Source organism: Lissotriton vulgaris, chromosome 11, assembly GCF_964263255.1.
Source record: "Lissotriton vulgaris chromosome 11, aLisVul1.2, whole genome shotgun sequence".
Lineage (NCBI taxonomy): Eukaryota > Metazoa > Chordata > Amphibia > Caudata > Salamandridae > Lissotriton > Lissotriton vulgaris.
In genome coordinates this window covers 1074915642-1074938833 of record NC_141699.1, presented here as the reverse complement: position 1 = coordinate 1074938833, position 23192 = coordinate 1074915642, and the positions used below count along the sequence as shown (strand labels likewise).

Here is a 23192-nt window from a genome sequence, read left to right as displayed (position 1 = left end):
AGAGAGAGAAGAGAGAGAGAAGGGAGAGAGAGAGGAGAGAGAGTACTGAGAGTGAGAGGCAGTGGAGAGACAGTGAAAATAGAGACAGTGGCGAGAGAGAGACAGTGGAGAGAGAGAGACAGTGGAGAGAGAGTGGAAAGAGAGTAGAGAGAGAATGGAGAGAGAGTAGAGAGAGTGAGAGAGTGGAGAGACAGTGGAGAGAGAGAGACAGTGGAAGGAGAGACAGTAGGGGGAGAGACAGTGGAGAGAGAGACAGTGGAGATAGAGTGGACAGAGTTGAGAGAGAGAATGGAGAGAGAGAGATAGAATGGAGAGAGAGTAGAGACTGACTGACTCAGAGTCTGAATACTGACTGATGGAGATACTGACTGGCTGAGAAACTAACAGAGAGAGAGAGACTGACTGACTGACTGACTGACAGACTGACAGAAAGATAGAGAGACTGACAGAGAGAGACCGAATGACTGACAGACTGACAGAGAGAGAGAGAGACTGACTGACAAACAGACTGACTGACTGAGAGAGACTGAATGACAGAGAGAGACTGACTGAAAGAGAGAGAGAGAGAGCGAGACTGTGATGGAATTGGGGTCACAGTGAGTATGAAGCTATGCAATGCCTCTTAAGGTTGCTATTGTCTACTAATAAAAATGTATTATCAAAATGTGCTCCTTGTAGTTACATCTGCTTTTGAAATACTGCATTGTCGCTTTGTCTAATGTTTTAAAACGGAAACGAGAAGGAGCAGTGGATGCACTTTTGTCAAAACTGAATGATGAGTGGGCCCGATGTTGTATATCATGACAGGAGTCTGCATCAGGAAACCCACCTAAAATTGGGCAAACTTCCCTGGCGTACTGATGGCAGGGACCCGGTGATGAATGGACCACAACTTATGATAGCCTTCTGGCAGACTAAGCCCAACCTTTAACTCCACCATCCAGTGTTACTTATAACGGCTGTATTGGTGACAGTGGCGTAACAATCGCCCCGCATCCCCTGCAGTATGGCGGGTCACTGGCCTGAGAGCTCTAGACTGGCACGGAGGATGGGAGGGGGGCCCCCTCTTTTGTAGTTTGCAGGGGGCCCCCTCAAATTTCGTTACGCCACTGCCTCCCTGGCAAGTTCATATTCTGCCCGGGGCCACACAAATCCTACCACAGACCCTGGGACCAGCTGTGTGCATAGGATCAAAAATCTCCAGACATCATGTACAGAAAGAGAATACAATTGGTGTCATGTTATTTTTCACGTCCACGTGCGTGTGAGCGGCTTAATTCGCCGACTCAGAAAGTTCTCAAGAACTTTTGATTGACTTTTACTGAACTGAGAGTTTTCACAAAGGGAGGAAAATTTATACCAAAGCTGCTGGGCAAAAACTAGATTGTCAGCCAGACAAATGCATACGAACTCCCAAAATGAAGAGCTGCCAATGACACATGGTAATTACATCGGGGCTGCAATTATTAGTAAAAGTGCATGCCAGTGTGCCAAGGAAAAGTACACGAGACACATTGCTCAAGAAGAAAATATAGGGCACGATTTAATGTACACAGCTTTTCTGACTGATTTACTGCTTACAGCCGGCTCTCATAGGCTGCCCTGGAGGAATAGAGGAGGATGAACTGAAAGTGGGACAAAGAGGCACTAGAGTGGTTTGAGGAGAGGTTGGGGTGAGGTGGGGCGACCAATACTTTCAGGAGTCATCACAGAACAGGTGAGCCGGAAGTTCAGTGAAAAGAGAGACAGTGAGGGAAAGAAAAAGGACGAGGAAGAAATCAACGCTACCAAAAAGAAACAGCAGAGAGAGGTGGAATAGAAGGGAAAGATCAGTCTGTTTTGAACACCAGGTGAAAGAAGGAGGGCACCATGCTGTCCCTCAGCGCAGTGTTACTGGCTCTGGTGGTGGCTGTAATCACCGCACAGTATTTCAAGCTTCAGTGGTCGAGGAGAAGGTACCCTCCTGGGCCGACCCCGCTCCCCATCATCGGCAACCTGTGGACACTGGGATTTGAGCTTCGCCATGAGACCCTCACAAAGGTAAGACCAGCTGGGAATGGCAGGTGTGGGGTATTTAACTCCTTAGCTGCATCGAACGTTCAGCACCCAGTGCTGAACTTTCAAATAACAAGCGGTCTCCCGTCGGCCAACGGTCGTTCGCAGCACTGGGGAGGTAGCGTTGCTGTCGGCCATTGGCCAACGGCAGCGCTTAAGGGGTTAAGGGTGTTGCCAGGGTAGAGCTCTAGCCTCAGGGCGACCGCACCGCACTGGCTGCTGTTGTGGGAGGACACAGCCGAAGCACTGTGACTGAAGGCTGGTGGTTGGAGTTCAGTATAACAGGCTGGTGTGCTGCATATTTCTTGGCCGAACTGAGGGTCAGATTTACGTCCCACCAATTTGCAAGTCGCAAGATAGGATTAGTACATGGGGTACACATTTTATGCGGTCACAAACGGTTCTAAAACTAATTTCCACCCACAAAAAACGTTAGTACATCTGGCCCTGAGACTCTGATGGTGAAGCCAGAGTGCTTTTGTCAATTCCCTCCCAATAGCAGCTGCCATTTCTCCAGATCTTCACTCGTACTATATGACTGCGAATGCAGGCAGCAATGGGACTCTGTAAAAAAGGAAACAATAACAGCCCTCTAGCGAACATCTCACTTGTGGAGGAGTTGCATCAGGACCAGGCTGGGCAGGGGCAGCATCATTGGGTCTTGGGGAGGCAGCTTAGGTTCAATGAGCAGGTCTACAGAGCAGTTCCAGCACCTGCTGAGGCTTTGCAGTTCTTTGAGATGAGTTAGGACCATTTATCAGCAAACAGGGCACTGTTCCTGCTTATCCTCTGTTTGAATCTACAGCATACTGCCTTCCTCAGGAGAATGGCTCAACGGGACGTATTTAAAAACAAGACAATTAAAAACAGCAATGTAAATCACAATTGGGAAGGGGAAAAAAGGGAAGAGAGACCACAACATAATAATAAGGTGAGAAAAACTATAATGTTGAAAGTAGTTGAGAAGCACTACAATTCATAATTATATCATGACCATAACACACAGGGTAAGCACTGGGCACGTAAGTAAGAGAGCGTGTGGGCGGCGCAGTGATACAGTGGTGTGAAGGACAGCGTGAACGGTGGAAAATAAAGTTAAAGTGGCCAAAATTGCAAGTTATGTACAGTGTTTATATATACACGAGATATTCAGGTAAATAGATTTACCACAACAATGCCTGAGTTCTAGGCTGGATAGTCAACGGCGTTTCAACCTGAATGATTGCAGGTCATCATCAGGACAATGGTCATGCAGTTTGGGGTTGTGCTCTGAGGGGAAGAGAAAGGACGGATAGATACGTAATTGAGTGGTCCCAGGAAGAGGGGACACAGGATTGGAAAGGTACAATAACTGAGCTTAGCAGAAATTACCCATCAAAGAGTGAAAGGATCCAGGGTTATTCAGGGTCAGCGGGGCATCAAATGAGCCTGTGGATGCTGCAGAAGAAGGAAACAGGCGGTGTATCTAGTAAACCGCAGGTGTGGGGAAAGGGAACAAGAAACTGGCATCTGTATTATTGATATATAATTACCAGAAAGCATCCTGGTGGGTACAATGGAAGTAAGAGGGAAGCCATGTGATTCTAGGTAGACCACAACCGGTAATTGGGCAATTAGGATGAATCTGAAAGGAAAAGGCAGGAGGAAGAAGTCAAAACAGTGCCACGGTACGGCCTGTTGTGTACGCAAAGGAGGCAAGGACGGGTAACATCCAACCCGGTTAGGGCAGTTGGGGCAGTGAAGTTGCAGTACTTACTCGTCAGGTAGAAAATCCGGTGGTCGGATGGCATGAGGGCCGCGTGGGTATAGTAGATGCTGTAGCGGAGGAATGAAGCCTCTGCGATGCGAGAGGGGCTGGAGCGAATAAAGCGTCCGGGGGCGCGGATTCGAATGTGGCGAGGGAGGAAGAAATGGAGCTAGGTCACGTGACAAGCATCACGTGAGGTGAACCACTTGACAGGGGAATGGAAAGAGTAGGGAAAGGGCCCCCTGGGGTCCACGGGGTGTCACTTTACGGAGATTGTGTGTTATGCGATCAGGGTTCAAGGCTGCATCACAATTATAATTGCACAAGTGAAAATGTTTCAAAAAATAAATGATAATAATAACAATGTGATTGCACAACAGTTATAGTGTCTCGTACTTAGTGAAGGACAAGTGAACATGATAGTAACGGGATGCATAAACAATTCAACAATTTAAAATGGGTGCAGCTTTAAGGTATGTACATAATAGCATGGAGCTTATCAATGCAGTGAGGGTTAAATTGTATACACGTTAATACTTCAAATCATACAATTACAGATGAAAGAGTCAGCAGTCAGGTGACAAAACAAAGGGTTATAAGCAAGAATCAATATCACAATGGATTGAAAAACGCGGTGCAGAGCGGGCAAGGTCAAATTGGTAATGTTGTGTATACAGAATCATAATTAGGGTACACGTAGGATGGCCTAACGGGAGTACAGGGAAACCAGTGGATAGGAAGGTATCACAATGGGTTCCAGTCTGGATGGTGGTAATGGGACTGAGTACAGAAAGTCACAGACAGGGGTGAGATGTTCATGGCCCTGTGATAATTGTGTTCCATTCATCAAGGGTGTTGAGACCATTCTCAATGGAATTGCGACGAGCGCTCCATCTGCATTCACATTTGTTCAATAACAGCTGCAGGTTGCCACCCCTGAGTGGAAGTTTGGGGTGGTCAATCACTAACCAGGTCAAGTCATTTTCAGAGTGTTTTATTCTCTCTGTAGTGGCTGACCAACGGAGCTGTTTTAACAGTCCTCTAATGCAGCTTTGGTGTTGGAGAATACGTTGTTCAACCATCTGGGTGGTTTGGCCTATGCATAAGAGGTTACACAGGCATCGTATTGTGTCATTGACATTAGATGTGCGGCAGTTGGTACAATTGTTACGTTTGTACGTCTGTCCTGCAGTAATGAATTCCTTTGTGTTGTAGGTGAAGTTACACGTCGTACAAGATTGCCATTTATAGTGACCGACGGTCGGGGTAGCCCACACAATGAGGTCACTGTTTGAGTTCTTCTTTCTGGTGTGGGCCAGGTGATTGCATGGACCAGTTTATCTGCTAAGTTGTTGCATCTTTTGTTGGAAAACTGGGGAGGTTCTCTAAAGGGTTCATGTGTACGCTATATTGACCAGTTTCTTTTTATGACCTTGCTGACCAAGTTGCTGGAAGGGCTGTATGTAGAGACAAATGGGATGTGTGAGTTAGTCTGTTTGGGTGTGGGAGAGAGTAGGATTTCCCTGTGGCAGTACCATGCCCTTTTCGATGCACGGATACAATCCGTTTAGGGTAGCCTCTGGTGATCAATTTTTGTAAAAGGATAGCCGCTTCTTTAAAGTAATCCTTGCACCATCTACAGTTTCTGTGGATCCGGAGAAATTGACTGTAGGGCAAGCCATCCCTGAGGCCTTTGGGGTGATAACTTGAGTACATAAGGAGAGTGTTGCGCTCTGTTGATTTGCGGTAAAGTGCAGTCCCAATGATTCCATTCTCCGCATGCAGGGTGAGGTCGAGGAAGGAAAGATCATTAGTCCTGACATCAGATGTAAATTTGAGGTGGTTTTGGCAATTATTGAGCCAAATTTTGCTAATTTTTCATGTGTGCCAGAGTAAGAGGATATTGTCAATGTAGCATCGCCATAGGTTGATGTTGATGAGAAAAGGTTTGTGTATGGAGAGAAAGAGGGTGGTTTCAAGTTGATGGACATAGAGGATAGCAAAATTGGGGCCAAAACAAGCCCCCATGGCTACACCTTTTATTTGTAGAAAGAATATATCTTTGTACAGAAAGTAGTTTTTTGCAAGAGCAATGAAAAGTAGATCAATGATGAAATCCGTGGGGATGCAAACTGGTCTGGGGCGCGAGACAAGAATATGTGAGATTACTGAGAGGCCTTCATTGTGGGGTATGTTGGTGTATAATGCCTCGATATCTAAGCCTATCATGAGGTCATTGTTAATGTCAAAAGGAGTGTCTTCAATGATGTTGATGAGATGTGTACTGTCTCTCACAAAGGTGTCTGTAAGTTGGACAAATTCTTTGAGAAAATGATCGATGTATTTACCTAGGGGTTCCAGGATGGATCCACAACCAGATACTATCGGTCTTTCAGGTGGGTTGGTTTTGTTTTTGTGAACCTTGGGTAGAAAATACATAACAGGCGTGCAGGGGTATGAATTGTTAAGGTAAGTGTGTTCTTTCTTCGCGATGATGGAATAATCTAGGGTCTGTGTGGTGATAGATTGTATTTGCTGCCGGATTTCATAGATGGAGTTTTATGTTAAGGGACGATAGTGAGGTGTTTTCCAACTGCGTAGGATCTTGTTGTCATAATTCTCTATTTCCATGATCACTATACCGCCACCCTTGTCTGCGGGTTTGATAACTGAGTGTTGCTTCTCACGTAGATGATCTAAGGCCTGTTTCTCTTTATTGGATATGTTATATGGGACAAATTCTGAACGGGATTGTAATTCCTTCACTTAGTGTAAAACGTATCTCTCAAAAGCCAGTATTTCTGGCGGCATCATCGATGTGGGAGGAAGAAAGGTCGAAGCAGGGTGGAACTGTCTTTCATACGGGATATCAGAGTTAGGTTTGTCAGAAAAGAATTGTTTGAGGCCGATGCGTCAGAAAAAATGAAGTAGATCCTCTTGCAATTTAAAGACTTTGCTGTGTTTTGTAGGGACAAAGGAAAAGCCCTTGCTGAGATTTGAAATCTCCTCATATGAAAGAGTATGCCTAGAAAGATTGAAAATAAGAATGGGAGAGCCGTTGGTTATTTCGTGTTCGGTTAGCCTGTTCAAGATGTTTTCAGTGACGGGCCGTAGATCTGTGCCTGGCTGCTGATGTCCAATATCCACGGTAGGGTATTCGATGACCTCAGTATTGGCTGTGGTATGGACCACCATGGCTTATTGTATGGCAGTGGGAGGAGAAATCATTGCGGGCCCAATTGGTAGAATTTGCAACGTGTTTGTCGCTCGCCCACGTACTGGTATTGGTGGTTGGGTCTTCTCTGACCACAACCATGGTTCCCTCCTACAAAAAGGTTGGGTATTAAGGGTAGAGGTTGTGGTCTGTTCTGTGGTCGGTCAGTGCTTCGACCTTCTCCAGAGTCTGAGTCCTCTATTGATGCATTGGAAGAGTCAGAGAAGGTGATGGGTTTATTGTTCCTGTATCTGCCCAAACTCCTATTACCCATTTTGATACCTTCCTAGCCACTGGCTTCCATGTACTCCCATTAGGCCATCCTACACGTACCCTAATTATGATACTGTATACACAACATTACCAATTTGACCTAGCCCGCTCTGCACTGCGTTATGAATCCATTGTGATATTGTTGTGGTCAATCTATTTACCTGAATATATTGTGTATATATAAACACAGTACATAACTTGCAATTTTGATCACTGCGCCACCCACACTCTCTCTCACTTGCATGCCCAGTGCTTACCCTGTGTGTTATGGTCATGATATAATTATGTATTGTAGTGCTTCTCAGCTACTTTCAAAATTAAATTTTTTCTCACCCTACCATTACGTTGTGGTCTCTCTTCCCTTTTTTCCCCTCCCCAATTGTGATTTACATTGCTGTTTTCAATTGTCTTGTTTTTAAATTTGTCCGGTTGAGACATTGTTTTTTGCTATAAACTGCGCCTAGTCTCATCTGTGTTAATGGGCCTCACTCCTGTTATTGTGCCTTCCTCAGGAGGGCAACCCCAAATGCCATACCATATCTAAATCTTTCATCTTTGTGGGTCAAAAGAGGATCTCTAGCTAAAAGGGACAGCACATATAAAGAATTAGAGTAAATTTGTGACAGGCCTGTCAGGCTCCGCCTCTGTCTCTTCGGAGCTGTGCTGAAAGACCCACATCTTCCCCCGAAGAACTACCCCAATGTCTGGATGAGAACACAGACCACCACGGCAGTTTCACCGGGGAGGGAAAGGAAGGGGACAGCGGGGAGGGAGATCTGCAATGACAAAGAACAAGCTATTAGAATAAATCCCCCCGTACCCACCTTTCTCTAACACTCCTCTTAATTAAACACAAGGCATTTACTACGTACACTTCCTCATACCTGTAAAGGAAAATAACGAGGACTAGTGCGAGGAGAAGAGACTCGAGGTGGTACCAGGGATTCTGCTTAACTGTATAAGAAACAAAAGAACGTGCATGAAACCCTGCTTCAAATAATATCTACGCTATATGCTCATAACACTCCACACATACCATCTCATGGATGCACACACAGCAGTAACATAATCCCTCGAACTTGATACCCCTCACTCGTTTCTCCTGCTTGGAAGAGAGATAAACAGGGTTGTGGAAAAAACATATAAAGCAAACAGGGTTAATTCTTTCTTAACGTTGTCTGCATAATAGAAGCGGGTATGCCTCTATTTCTGTGTTAAATAGTCAATATGTCTAGTAAATCCGGCTATCGATATAGCCTCAGGGCAACGCAGCACAACTGCACCTTGCAATGAAAAAAGAAGCAATCCCCGGTTCGTCTGAAGAGCTCAAACAGTACCAACTCTCTCAGCCGAGAGAAACACTGGGAGTCCGTAACACACGTTAACTGCATGTTCGAGAGTCTGGAGCTCACGAAGAGCCGTCTGAATGATCCAGGGCACAAGGGAACAAAGATCCGAGGGCTTACCGCATCCACAGCTTACCGCCTACACCTCAGGAATATTCTGAATTATCGGCGCCGCCGATGATTCTAGCGCAATCTTTATTTCCGGGTTTACGACGGGTTCGGCGTCTCTTGCGTGACGCGATTCTCGGCATGCCAGGAATTGTAGTTGTAATCCTGAACCTCGGAGGTCTGCTATTGTTCGGCGGTGCTCAGCAAACGGAGAGGGTGTTGTGGCTCCCTGCCTCTTTGGGGCGAGGTTTGACAAGGCCAACACACCAACTTGTGTTTGTACTGCCCTTTAACGTTTGAAAGGAACCAACCAAATCCATATCCATTCTTCTTGGCATTCTTCTTGGCACATATTTGAGATCCATGGCACCCAGAATCCCACAACTCTACCACAGTCTCTAATTCATTATGATATTGCCATGTTGACTGAGATAGGGCTCGGCCAATGAGTAGCTGTTGATATGCTACATGTGGTGTTGGAAATATTGGAAAACTGGTTGTTGGGTCCAGGCTCATGCAAATGGTCATTCCTTGCTTTGTGTGCTGTTGCCTCAAGGCCTGAGCACGTCTGCGTGGATCTGCTTCCCTTTCATCAAAGGGTTTTCTGATTTGAAGAAAATACACAACAATTTAATCTACAGAGGTGTGTGGAGAGAGCAGGAGAGGATGGAGCAGCAGAGGGACCTGCAGAGGACAAAAGGAAATAGCTACCAATAGTATTCAACGCTGTAACCCACAAGTTAAAATTGTACAGACACATCATGGCTCCCTGCAGGAGCAGGGCCAGGCAGGCCCTAGTGGGCACCCGGCATTTCCCTTGTGGGCCGAAGGGGTGGGGGCTGGTTCTATGCCAGTGGGGGCCGGTTTTGCAGGAGTGATGCAATATATCCCTCCCCTGTAACAAAAGAGGATGATTTTGGGTGAACCTCATCTCCAGTCAAGTCAAGTAATCAGACGGGAGGCAAACTCAGCATTCATGCTGGGAACCTGCCAGGAAAGTCAAGAGATGTGTTCCCAGCTCAGAGAAACTAATTCTGTTGGAAAATAGAGCAACGTGGAGAAGGGCAGCACAGAGTACTGTAATCGAATGTTCAGTGCAAAAGCCTATGGTTTCTAAGAAACAAAGGGGCTTATTTAGAAGCCCCTGCGCCGCCGGAGCTTTACTTTCAATGAAGGAAAAAGTGACTTACTGGCGATGCAAGTGGATTGTAAATAAGCACCTACTGTGCTTATTCACATGGGGATTGCCCCACAGGGCTGTTGCTTTTAATGGTATTCCAGAGGCGCAATGCCCTGCTCCATATTTACAATATGGCGTTAACCACCTCTTTTTGTGGCTTAAGGCTGCTTTGTAAATATACTACTCTTTCATACAGTTTTATGCGTGAATGGGGTGTGGAGCAGGTGTAGCTGTGGTTGTTCCACCACAACACCCATTCCTTTTTTACACTTCCCCAGATTTACATGGAGGTGTAAATCTGAGGCAACAGCAAAAACGAACGCAATGCAAGAGCAGGCGTTAGAATGGAGCATGATTTCCAGCTAACTATAAGTTTAGGATTTTGTCTTAAGTTAGTTCTGTGAATCGGGCCCATGGTAAGTGACTTCACTGACAACATCACAAATGACATTTCAAATTAAACACTTGTGCTCCAAATATCAAGGTTGGTAGTTTTAAATCCACTTCCATGTCTCAGTAATCTTCTACCAGACACTCTATGTCCTTTTATTTAACTTTTGCATGTTGGCATATTCTACCTTTGTGACTTTTTCTGTCTTTCTCATCCTCTGTCTTTACAGTTTTTGTGTTTTTCCCTCTTGCTCTCAGGAAATGTGCAATGAGGAAAAATACTCTGTTACATATAGTGCTTTTGTTTTCCATCCCCAGCTTGCCAAGACCTATGGTAAAACTTTCACTTTGTGGTTGGGAGAGTCACCCGCGATAGTACTGAATGGATGTCATGCAATAAGAAATACATTAGTTACACACTCGGAGGAAATGGCTGGACGTCCTGCAACACCCATTTTTGAAAGACTATCAAGAGGAAGGGGTAAGTAGCTAGTCTGTGAGAATGAGTAGGTTTCTCATCAAATACAGGCGACTACAAGATAAGAAAGTGTTGAAAAAATGGCATAAAAAATATTGGATGAGATACAATGACTGGAAGCATGACATCAGTACTGAACTAGTAACTGTGAATGTAATATCTGCTAAAACCTATTTTAATAATGGTAAGGGAATATCACTGAGTATGTCAGCCTAGATATTGAACGCATAAATGCGAGTTTAATCACTTTGAAAGCCTTTATAAGAAAACAGATATATAAAGGAGATTGCATTTAAATATCTTTTTAGTTGAATACAGCCTGGTTTGTTGTATCCCTGAGTCCTTAGGTCACAAATAGCCTTACAATTATTTCTAAATCATTAGTGTATGTGCCATCTTTATACATGACATTGTTATTATCTATCTATCTATCTATCTATCTATCTATCTATCTATCTATCTATCTATCTATCTATCTATCTATCTATCTATCTATCTATCTATCTATCTATCTATCTATCTATCTATCTATCTATCTATCTATCTGTCTATCTGTCTATCTATCTGTCTATCTATCTGTCTATCTGTCTATCTATCTGTCTATCTATCTATCTATCTATCTATCTATCTATCTATCTATCTATCTATCTATCTATCTAGAAAGTGGGGCCCAAAACTCATTTTTCCCATGGAATTTACATTGGTAAAATTGAACAGTGATACAGAAAAAACAGCTCAGCTGAATTACCCAAAAAATTGTCAGAAAGCGAAATACTTATCCGGAAAGCATGTTTTTTGTGATTTAGTGTAAATACCTCCAGTAGTTTTTGAGAGTGAGGTTTAAAAACTAGATATCTGTTGTTGCAGGACTCTCTCGGGGTTCCCAGAGGATTACCGTGTCACAACCTGCGTTCTGGTTGACTTGTCATGAGAGACACCAGCGGGGCTGAGTGAGGTGGCTGGATGACTGCAATAAACAAAAACATTGTGCCTGCCATTAAAGGATTAGGGGTCTCAGTCCAGAGTCACAAAAATAAAATAACAAATTAGATAAGGAGTCTAGGTGGGGATACATTGACCCTCTAGCCCTTATGGTGACCTCCCAGAGAGACCCTCTCTCCAGGACCACAAAATGGAGAAAAAAAACCTTTGTGGGTTCATCTTGGTCTCAGTTATACATACATGACAAAAGGGAAAGCTTTACCACACAGTACTTACTATGCTTTAACATTAACACTCAATATTCCTCATGCAATGCCTTTATCACACATTGCCTTTACTATGCAACCCTTTACCATACATATGCCTTTATCACACACACCTTTACAACGAAAATGTGAGGATATAGCAGGTTTGTTAAACTGCCAACTTGTCCTCAAAGAAGACACACTCCACTTTCTTTCCGAGTTCTTTGTTTGCAAAGTATAAACTGGCATTTATTTTCAGCAAAAATTCTTGTTGAATGCATTTCAGGCCTCCTGGCCCTTGTTCACAGGCTTAGACAAAACAGAGCACCAGCATTTCCAGGCACTTTTCTCCACACACTGATTGCTTTTATTTCACCTCCAGTGGGGCCTTACATGTGAGTTAACTTTCCTGTGTGCATGATGGAACTTGTAGTGCCTCAGTGCAATTAATACCCTCCAGTGGGTTTGCTTAATTTTCATCTGTTTTTAATAATTATTCTTATCCCTCCAGGGGGCATCAAATCAAGTTGCTCAGTTTAAAATACTATCTGCTATTTCAGCTGCTAGGCATTGAGCAGTTCTGTGCCCCTGTGGCTCCAGTATATATTACTGTATCGGTGCAGCCTTCATGGCAGGTCTGTCGTCATATCTAGTGCCAAAACTTGTCCTCAAAGAAGACGCACTCCACAGCAGATAACTCTTTCCAACTTCTTTATTTACAAAGCATAAACTGGCAGTTTAGGGCCTCCTAGCCCTTTGTTCACAGGCTTAGACAACATGGAGCACCAGCATTCCCAGGCATATTTTTTACACATGCAGATTGCTTGTATTTCCCTCCAGTGGGGCCTCACAGCTGAGTTCACTTTCCAGCAAGCAAGATGGAACTTGTAGTGCCTCAGTACAATTAACAACCTCCAGTGGGTGTGCTTTGTTTTCATCTGTTTTTTCATAATTATTCTAAGCCCTTGACTTGACTATATCTTGTTGGTGATGTTTGACAAATCTTCACAAAATTTTCCAAAAGAAGTGTGCCAGTGATTCTTGTTCCACACAAGAAGATTTGGGGTGATCCGTCTAGCGATGGCCAAAAAATAGTAGAGGTCAAAAAAAGTGTTTTTCCTATTTGTTATTCCCGTAGGAGCTTCAAACGTGACAGCAACCCGAACTGCTGGACGGAATTCACCAAATTTGGCAGGAAGGTAGATTTTGTTTCACAGATCACGCTTTCAGTTATGCGGTGTAATCCCAGCTGATTTGCGACAATTTCGAGATTAATCATGAATGTGCGTGCCAAAAGAAATGCCATGATTGACTGGCCGCAACTTGAGCATTGACTTCAGGCCACCATTTATATCATTGGTTTTATACAGGAACAACAGTCCCTACCAGAGAAGGGATTGGTAGAGGAAATCTTTATATGGAGATGCAATGATATCTATATGTTGCTGTCCAAATAGACAAAATCCTTTCATGTAAAGAATAGAAAAAACACAACATACAATTGGGAACATGAACAACATAAAAAAAGAGAACTCCCGCCATTGGTGAGGCATGCCCCAAAGAATACATCTGTTAGGCCAGCATAAATTACATTAGGGTACTTAGGCACATCACAATAATTAATATGTGTTTGTGTCTGAGTACAAGAGGTCGACGATGTTTGATCCATTTAAAATAATTCTGAGATCATCTTCAGGACAAGGCAAATAGTGCCTGAGAAAAGATGCCTGTTAGGGTCTCAAAGAGGGGGAAAAAGAAAAAGGAAAATGAGAGATTGACAAGGAGATATAGTAATTAGAGAAAAAAAGGGGGTACATGGTAATAAAATGTCAAACTAGTTACGTGTTAAGTATTGGAAAGTGAGTTGATAAGGGCATGCAATATCGTTGAGAAGATCAAACAGTGGTGAAGAAGCATGTAGATAAACATACACAAGAAGGGAGCTAAACTGCAGCAAGTGCGGAGATAAATATGTTATTTACCAAGCAGTTGCGGCAAGACTCCTATGTAAAACAGGAGAGTTCCATTATAGGCGTTTTGGCACATGTGGACACAGTTGCAAATTCAATCAATGTAAGAATGTGCTTTGTTTGCAAAGAACCACATGAATTGGGTGCCTCTGAAGGAAAATGCGGGAGAAATGAGCACATGGTAAAGGGATAAGCATTCAAGGTTGCTTATGAACTGTACGGGTACATACCCATATTATGAAAACGTGCTGTAAGATTATTAAGGAACCTGGGAAAGGATCCGCAGTCCATGTACGGATGAAGGCAAACCTGCTGGTTACCTTGCGCCCAATGAATTTCTGTTCCTCAATATGAAATCACCCAGAGCGCCTATTAATCACACCCTTCCCAAACTTCAAGAGAACATTGAGACCCCTCCTGGACAGCCCATTATCTTTGTATGTGGCTCCCTTTTGGAACCACTTGAACGTTATGTGGACTTCTTTATAAAAGACTACGTACCTAAAACTCATTGTTACGTCAGGGATTGCATGGATCTCATGAATGAAGTTGAACACTATCTTTTTGACCCAGAAGCAGACATCCTGTGCACCCTGGATGTCGAAGCACTCTATACTAATATTTCAAAATGGAAGGCTTGGCGGTAATTGAGAATATACTTAACAATTGAGCACACACTGTCTCCACCTGTTTCATTCTACAGCTACTAACACTAAGCCTTATTCGCAACTTTTTTTGCTTCAATGCCAAAGCCTACCAGCAGGTCAAGGGAACATCAATGGGAGCTATTTTTGCCCCACATTTCGCAATACTGTTGAGAACCAGTTTCTCAACGGTATGAATCTCTTTTGGGAGACAGCCATATAGGGGAGAAAAAAGTAGACGGAGGACGTAATGGACTGTTGGCATTGCGAGGAGTCATTGGGCTGTCGTTGATAAAGAATTTTAAACACATTTTTTGAAAAAAAGCGTAATAACTCAGATCTAGAGACCAAGAAAATCCTGACCCCCATCAACCCATATTAAGACAACATATCCACCTGGAAATGCTATATTGATGATACTTACTTCATTTGGCATGGCGACCAGCTTTCTTTGATGTCGTTTATAGAATGGCTCAATATCAACGGCCATGGACTCATAAGGCAAAATAAATCAACCTCACTGTGTAGGAGATCCACTGAAAGAAACACCATGTTACTCATTGGTAGCAACCACCCACATGCCTTATGGGATTCACTCCCATTCTCACAGTTTCTCCATATTAAGTGAAACTGCTCATTTAAAAAGGATTATTTTCAAGACGCCCATGTCTTGGCTGACAAACATATGCCTATAGGATACCTACGCAAACTAGTACGCAAATCAATCAAAAGAACCTGATACTGCCAACAAGATATTCTCCTTTCACATAAAGCAAAGAAGCACAATCATAATCGTCTCTTGAACTTGATCAAGTAGTTTTTTGCAGTCGAGAATAGAACTTGTCTCTTTAATTTGTTTTCCAGGTCATAAATTCCTTCTGTTATTTTCTGGACCTGTTCCACAGCTGTATCAATCCCAAGCACCATCCAGTGCCTGGAGCTGGTAGTACCAATATAACCAAAGTTATTCAAATATTTGTCATTGTCAGTAGAGACACAGGGGATATTCCTTACCTGCAATCCAACTGGAATGATGTCTGCTTTGACGTATTCAGTGAACCTATGAATCATTAATTGCAGTCTAACCAGGTTTTTTTTTTGCCTCTCTCCAGTTGTTCGGCTAGTGATGTACTAGATGCCTTTGGAGCTTCTGTCTTGCCAGAAAACAGGAGCGGTCCCTCCAACATCTTTTCAATGTAGTTATCTGAATGTAGTGGCGCATGGTTGGTCATGATGTTGTGTCAAAGAGGCGGGGAGGAGAGAGTATCAGGAAGAGAGAGAAAAAAGTAGAAAAAGAAGAACCCACTGGAAGGAGTAATTAATAGGTTTTAGGCCCTTACAATGCAGCAATTGCACTAAACATGTTTTACAATAACAAGGGAAACCAATATATGGTGAGGGAACTTGAGTACAAAGTTTTATACTGGAACAATGGTCCCTATCAGTGAAGGGATTGGTAGAGGAAATCTTTATATAGAAATACAATGATATTTATATAATATCATTTGGGCTTGCTTTTCATGTAGTGGTAGATTGTAGGGACTACAAGTGGGTTTGTGTTCAAGTTTATGCACCAGTTTCTCAAAAGTATGAATCTCTGTTGAGAGACAGCCATATGGGGGAGAAAAAAATAGATGATAATGCACTGTTGGCATTGCTAGGAGTCATTGGGCTGTCGATGAAAAAGAATTGCTAACAGATTTTTTGAAAAAAGTGTAATAACTCAGTTTTCAATACTTGTCACGCGACTAGTTTAAACTGTCAACCAATATTCTTAATATCGGCATGCCTTGCGCACATTTGAATGCATGCTATTTATTTTTTTTCAATTCAGCATGGCAAAAATTAACTTGTTTCCGCCCCTGAAAACATTTTATATCCATGAAAATCCCCCCTATTTTTCCAATTACTATATCTCATTGTCAATCCCTATTCCCCCCTCCTCTTTGAGACCCTATCAGGCATCTTTTCTCGGCCACTATTTGCCTTGGCCTGAAGATGATTCCAGAATTGTTCTAAAGGGATTGAAACATTGTCGGCCTCTTGTACTCTGACACAAACACATATTAATTAATATGATGTGCCTAAGTACCCTAATATAATTTATGCTGGCCTAACTGATGTATTTTTTCTGCCACGCCTCACCATTTGCCTGAGTTCTCTTTTCTTTTAATGCTATAAATGTTCCCACTTGTATGTTGTGTTTTTTCTATTCTTTACATTAACTGATTTTGTGCAGTTGAACAGCAACATATAGACATCGTTGTAAAGATTCTCCTCTAGTAATCCTCTCACTGATAGGGACACCATTGTTCCTGTCTAAAACTTTGTACCCAAGGTCCCGCATCATATATTGGATTTCCTTGTTATTGTAAAACACATTTATCTCATAAGTGCAGTCCCTGGGTTTCAAACCAAATGATAAAATGTGTGCATGTGCCCTAACCCCATTAGAGGAATATCAGGGTGTTTGAGGAACCCCTTATGAATAAAATATGTTGAAAAAAAAGATTTATTTTTACACTTGCAATATTCATGAATCTGCCTCAACCATCAGTGTGGTCCCCCAACGTCACGACAAATTTGCAAATATACGTTGTGATGAATATACAAATGTCACTGAAAAAAATGAAAAAAATATGTTTATATACCCACCCTCTGTTCCATTTAGGCCCTCATACACCCACTTAGCTACCCACTTGGAGGCTAATGCGCCCACTGACAGACCACACATAGACTCATGCACCCACTCACAGAACCACTCAGAGATTCATATACCTACTCACAGACTCAGTCCGACAGTCATGCACCCACCCACAGACCCACTCAGATTCACACACCCACTCACAGACCCACTCAGAGCTAACACACATCTACTCACAGATGTACTCACTCATGCGCTAACTCAGAGAACCACTCATACTCACATGCACTCACTCAGAGACCCATACAGACACTGACACAGTCAGTCACAGACCCCTTGATATTCTAATGCAGTCATTCACAGACCCACTCAGACACTCATATATTCACTCAGACACCAATTGATATACTCATGTGTCCACTCATAGACCCGTTCAGAGACTGAAACACCCACTCACAGACCCTCTCAGGACTTATGCACTCACTCACATACCCCCACAGGCACTCACAAACCCACTCACAGAGCAATACAAGGATTCACACACCCACTCAAACACTCATACAGGCATTAACAGACCCACTCACCGACCCACACCGGTACTCACAGAGCCACTCACAAACAAACACAGGCACTCATTCACCCACCCACAAAGGTATTCACACACCCACTCACAGCCTACACAGTCACTTAAACACCCATTCTCTCTCCCACATCCACATACACAAGCACTCACAGACCAACTCATAAATCCACACAGATACTACCGCACCTACTCTCAAAGGTGACAGGTTACTGTTAGGATTAAAAATGCAAACAAATGTTGAAATTCATTGAAATATTCAAAGGTTGAAGGAATGTTATAGTTAGGAAATAGAAATGCAGAAGCTGTGAAATAGAATTTTTTAAAAAAGCTTGGAATATTTACTGAAAAACCAAAGGTTAAAGGGACGTTATAGTTAGGCTCATATTTTGCTTGTACAAAACCAGTGAAATTCAGCAGTTATAGTTACCTGAGCTAACTATAACTCACCCCCGCAATGCACTGCTATTGACCTCATATATTACATCACTCATGACATGGCTGTGACATCACTCATGACATCTCAAACTACATCACTGATGATATCATCCAGTGAGTATAGGGCAGGCGTCTCCACCTTTTCTGTAGTGAGATCTACTTCTGATCAGTGAAAATCGTAGTGAGCTACTAAAAGTTAAGCTACTGGCGCATTTTTAGGAGACACCTCCCACGCCCTGATAACGATACTGCACCTTGGTGTGCATCCGGCAAGACAAGGAAACACTTCCCACATAGGATCACAAACCAAAGAAAACACTTAAAATCAACCACCCTACACATGCCATAGCTTTCTAACCATGCAGGTAAGTGCTTCAGTTTCACGCATTAGTAAGCGCTACAAAAATGCTGCAACAGAAGGCCTCCCCTTTTTTTCATTTTCAAATAAAGTTAAACAAAGGGAGAAAAGTTATGTTACAAATGAATCACATGATTTCCTTTCATATCTGTGTCTTTGCAGACTATTGGAACAACAACAAATGGCCAATATTTGGAAAGGGGGCAACCTCACTTTCATTGTAAAGCACTTCACTCAGTTTATAATACATGCTTCAACTCTGCAAAGTCCATTTTCAGAAAATGCATAGTTCTCCACTGTTCAGCAACATACTGTCTGCTAAGCCTTGCACATGTGCCGTTTTGAGGGCAATTTGCAGGGAGTTCCGTATACGAGTAATCTACCTTATGGCAAATAAAGTCAAGACATTCCTTCAGCTTCACAGTGGACGTTTTCCTGGAGTAAATGTTTTGTTGGCTACCTGGCCTTCATGTCTTTGCCTTTTGTCCATTATCTCTGAATTTCAGGCTTCCTGCTGTATCCACAGGCAAGTTAGACAAGTAAATATTGATCTCTTTCTGTGCCTGAAATATGCAATATTTCATGTACCTTCAACAAGCCATACTTCTAGCACGAATGATACAATTTCACCCCTGCTCTCTTTTGTAGACTTTTCTCTCAGCTGTGGCCTACCAATGGCTCAACCTGCCTGTGAAAGGGCAGAGCTCCAGCTTTTGGGATTCTTTTGTTCGTAGACCCTGTCCATCCATGCATCCTTAAGACTTGGACTGTGAAGGCTTAAGGCCATCACTGAGACTTCTTTCTGGGCTGGTGTCAGGAAATGTCACTTTCTGTCTTTAATTTGGGCAAATGTTTGGTGTTGTAATTTTTTTAGAGTAAATTTGTCATGGGCTTATCACTGGCCACACTCTGTGTAGAGCATGCCTTGAGATAGCCATGCAGGGAGCGTCCACAAACCCCCCGGCAGGTGGGTATTCTACTTTTCACCTTGTTGTTCCCTGCATTTCATTACATTTCTCTTGCTGGTGGAATTGATTATAGGTCCACCCTCTTTATGAGATGGAGCTGGTAGGAAGGACATTTTTAGAGACTTCCAACATCATTTCAGCCTTGGGATGGTGGATATCATTTCACTGATATAAATACTGAGCTAAGGAAGGGAGATTGAAAGTAATGAAGATTACTTTTTTTAATTTTTTTTTATTTTTGTGTCCTCATATATGCCACCAGAAAATACTTACTCTGAATAGGCGCTCTTCAGGCCACTAACACAAACCTTCCTTTCCAACCCTCGTGTTTGTGGATAGCCCATGAAGATTGCCCAGAGGTAGGGTTGTTACCCGTCCAACTTCCTGTCGTGATGATGCTTGCTACACAGGAAGGACAGGACCACAAGACCTCTGGCATAATCATTGGACTATTAGTTTATTTTTCACTCCAAGCATTCAAGGCCGACCATATATTTACAGACCTTTCTCCCCCGCATAATGTATCAAGTTTACTCACCACCATGATGTTTTTAAGGCAGTCTGCAAATGTCGGAGGGAGTACCGACTTCCACACTTTACAGATCTCTCTTCTAGCGATCACTATTACATAGAAGATAAACTGTGATGAATTGCTATCAAAAACATAATTAGATGGGAGACCCAAAAAAACCAATCTGGGGGTACATAGAATTGGAAGTGCAAGTACATCCTCCAAAAACTTACACACCTGTCCCCAGAAATTACATATATTAGGACATTCAAAAAACATGTGAATATCATTTGCATCCTGAAACTTACATCTGGGACAAGAATATTTAACAACAGACATCTTAGAGAGTTTCGCAGGAGTCCAATAAACCCTATACATAGTGTATAAATGGTTTCGTCTTAAATTAGAAGGTTTGATTATTTTCTGAGACATAGAGAAAGAATCTGTCCACAGTTTCATTAAATTTTCTGAAATCTGGAGCGTTGATATAAATACTGAGCTAAGGAAGGGAGATTGAAAGTAATGAAGATTACTGGTAAATAATTCAAACACTCACACATCTCATATGGGAGACAGCTGTTTGTTGCCTTACACAGCATATTAATTTTCAATTCGATTTATCACACATCGTATTTACTACCGTCTCACTTTTGATTCCATAATGACTGACTATTATGCCACTAGAAGTGAGTGGCATCATATCTTTTAAAATACCTTAACTTGTGCTTTCAATGGCACAAGGTTTACATCACACTACAATGCATTAAAGTGTTATAATGTTTGTAGGTGGAAGCGCATCATATGAAAAAATGCACTTTAAAGAAACATTAACCTGAGTTATTCCTCTCAGGTATTGTTTTTACATCTGGCCAGACATGGAAGCAGCAAAGACGCTTTAGCCTGTTGACTTTGCGGAACCTGGGTCTCGGGAAGAAAAGTCTTGAAGAACGGATACAGGAAGATGCACAAACTCTGGTGGAGACTTTTGCTTCAAATAAAGGTAAGTAGTTTTGTTAAAGCTCTAAGTTGTCCATTTTTACATATTTTTTTCACAACATATTTTATTGAGTTTCGTACCATAAGAAAACCCAAGAGGTCATACATATATCCATAAAGCGTAATAAGACGCATCTTGGCATTATGCATTAAAAGCAGAACCATTCAAACTTTAAACCTGCTGCGATGTAGTATGTCTATGTCTCTCCGATAACATTCTAAGAAGCGTTCCAGATATCCTGGTATCACAGTACTTAGGAAAATGCCTCCCTCACATATATGACCATGCTTCTTTGTATATATTTTGGGCGGTCAGCTCTGGAGGCTTCAGTGTGATCCCTATAAAGTTTGCCTATCTTTTGCCAGATCTTCTTGTGTTTCAATTATTCTGTCTAGTCTGAGTTTTAGAAGTGAATTTGTGTTGAACCTACTTGCACAAATCATACCAATTCTGGATTGCTGGCAACAGCACTGTAGGATATTAAGAATGGTGAAAGTTTCCCTACAAGTCTTCTGTTCATTAACATTTTTGGGGCAGTAGGAATTATTTTGCATATCATTCATCTTCAAATACTTTTTTCTGACATCATTTAGCTGATGTGAACTATTCACAACTATCAGAAATAGCTGAACATTTTTAGAATCTCCATTTTGCATAATTTTCAGCTGTATAGTGAATGGATCTTTTGACATCTTCTTTTAAAGCAACAGCTTCTGGGGCTGGGCAGGGGCGGCTCCTCCGTCATGGAGGGGGAGTGTCACCCCACCGCTGAGTGCCAGCAGATTGAAAAATAAGAAAAACAAAATCATAATAAAACACATTTTATCATCATTTTATTTTTAATATGATCTGCTGGCTACCAGCGAGACGAATCCTTGGGCTAGGCTGGGCCAGCCTGTATAAGCATCTGCAGCAGGGAGGAGTGGTGGGCACAGTGAGACCGCATGTTGGTTTGACATGGCGGGTTGAATTGGTGTCTTAGGATGCCCAAATGGACAGGAGAACTTACATTTCTCTAACCCGATCTGTGCTGCACAGCCGAGTGGCAGTGGTGGCTGTCAATTACTGGGAGTGGTGGGGCAGTCAAATGGCAGGTGGGTGCCAGTGCACAACATTACATCAACAACATTAGCAATAAGCATTATATTATTGTAACTAAAATTTTAATGTAATGCATGTCAGTGATTTTTTGCACATACAGTATGCTACATTACATACATTTAAAATGTTTTAAAAAACAAAAGAAAAGAAAACTCATCTTGCGGCATGTGCGCTCCCGTCCGGTGTCCTTCACTCCTCCAGTGCAGGCTCCCCTAACCAATCCTGGCGCTGCTCTTAACCACCATGAGAGAAGCGCCAGGATTGCATGGAGAAGCTTCCTCAGTACTCAAAAGAGCACTGGAGGCCTCTGCTTGGTCTCAACTCAGGTGCCCAAGACAGCTGGGTTTTAGATGTTTAAAGTGCACATGGCTGGCTGGCCGTCGCAAGACAACTGGCCAAAGCAACATGCACACCTTAAACACAAGTGCCCTGCCCATTACTACTTTCTGCTGCTGCCAGTCATCAACTGCCTGCTCCCATCCTGATGCTTGGCTTGGAATGGGGTTATTGAAACATAAAACTGTATTACCATTTTATTATTCATCTCTGGGGCATGGGGGGCTTTTCAGTAGGAGAGGTGACTCTCCTCCTTAATGGAGAAGCTGCCCCTGCCGGGTGGAGGACACACAGGCTCCCAGGCCTTCTCTGAGTGGCAAACCAGGCTGCTCAGACCAATAATAGTGCTTCTCTTATGCTGGGTAATAGTATTCCCAGCATGCGAGCTGTGTCGGGATTGGCATCTAGGAGCCTGCGCAGTGTGCAGCAGCCTACGGGAACTGAGCATTAGAAGAGGAGCAAGATTGCGTCTGGAATGCTTGCTTTTTATTACTCAGTTTTGGAGGGCAAGTGCTTTAGCCTTAGAAAGTTTGTGGCATTTCCGATTCATGCCTCAGTACATTTCTTTGCACTTTATAGGCATTATCGTATTGATTTTTTCAACTTAATCTATTTGGTCATTATGATCAAATTCTGAACGTTGCAATAAACATAGCACATTAAAAAT

General features: G+C 42.8%; 1 protein-coding gene across 3 annotated transcripts in view; it reads left to right on the top strand.

Moving 5' to 3' along the window:
- The first annotated feature begins 1869 nt into the window (after positions 1-1869).
- LOC147684138 (cytochrome P450 2J4-like) overlaps positions 1870-23192 on the top strand; it is an 89382-nt gene continuing 68059 nt past the window's right edge. For 2 of the 3 annotated variants that reach the window (XM_086944953.1, XM_086944952.1), the window contains exons 1-3: positions 1870-2040; positions 10632-10794; positions 20942-21095. In XM_086944953.1, the coding sequence (XP_086801079.1) occupies positions 1870-2040; positions 10632-10794; positions 20942-21095 (488 nt within the window). The remainder of the gene's footprint in view (positions 2041-10631; positions 10795-20941; positions 21096-23192) is intronic. The other variant, XM_086944951.1, reaches the window with a different exon arrangement.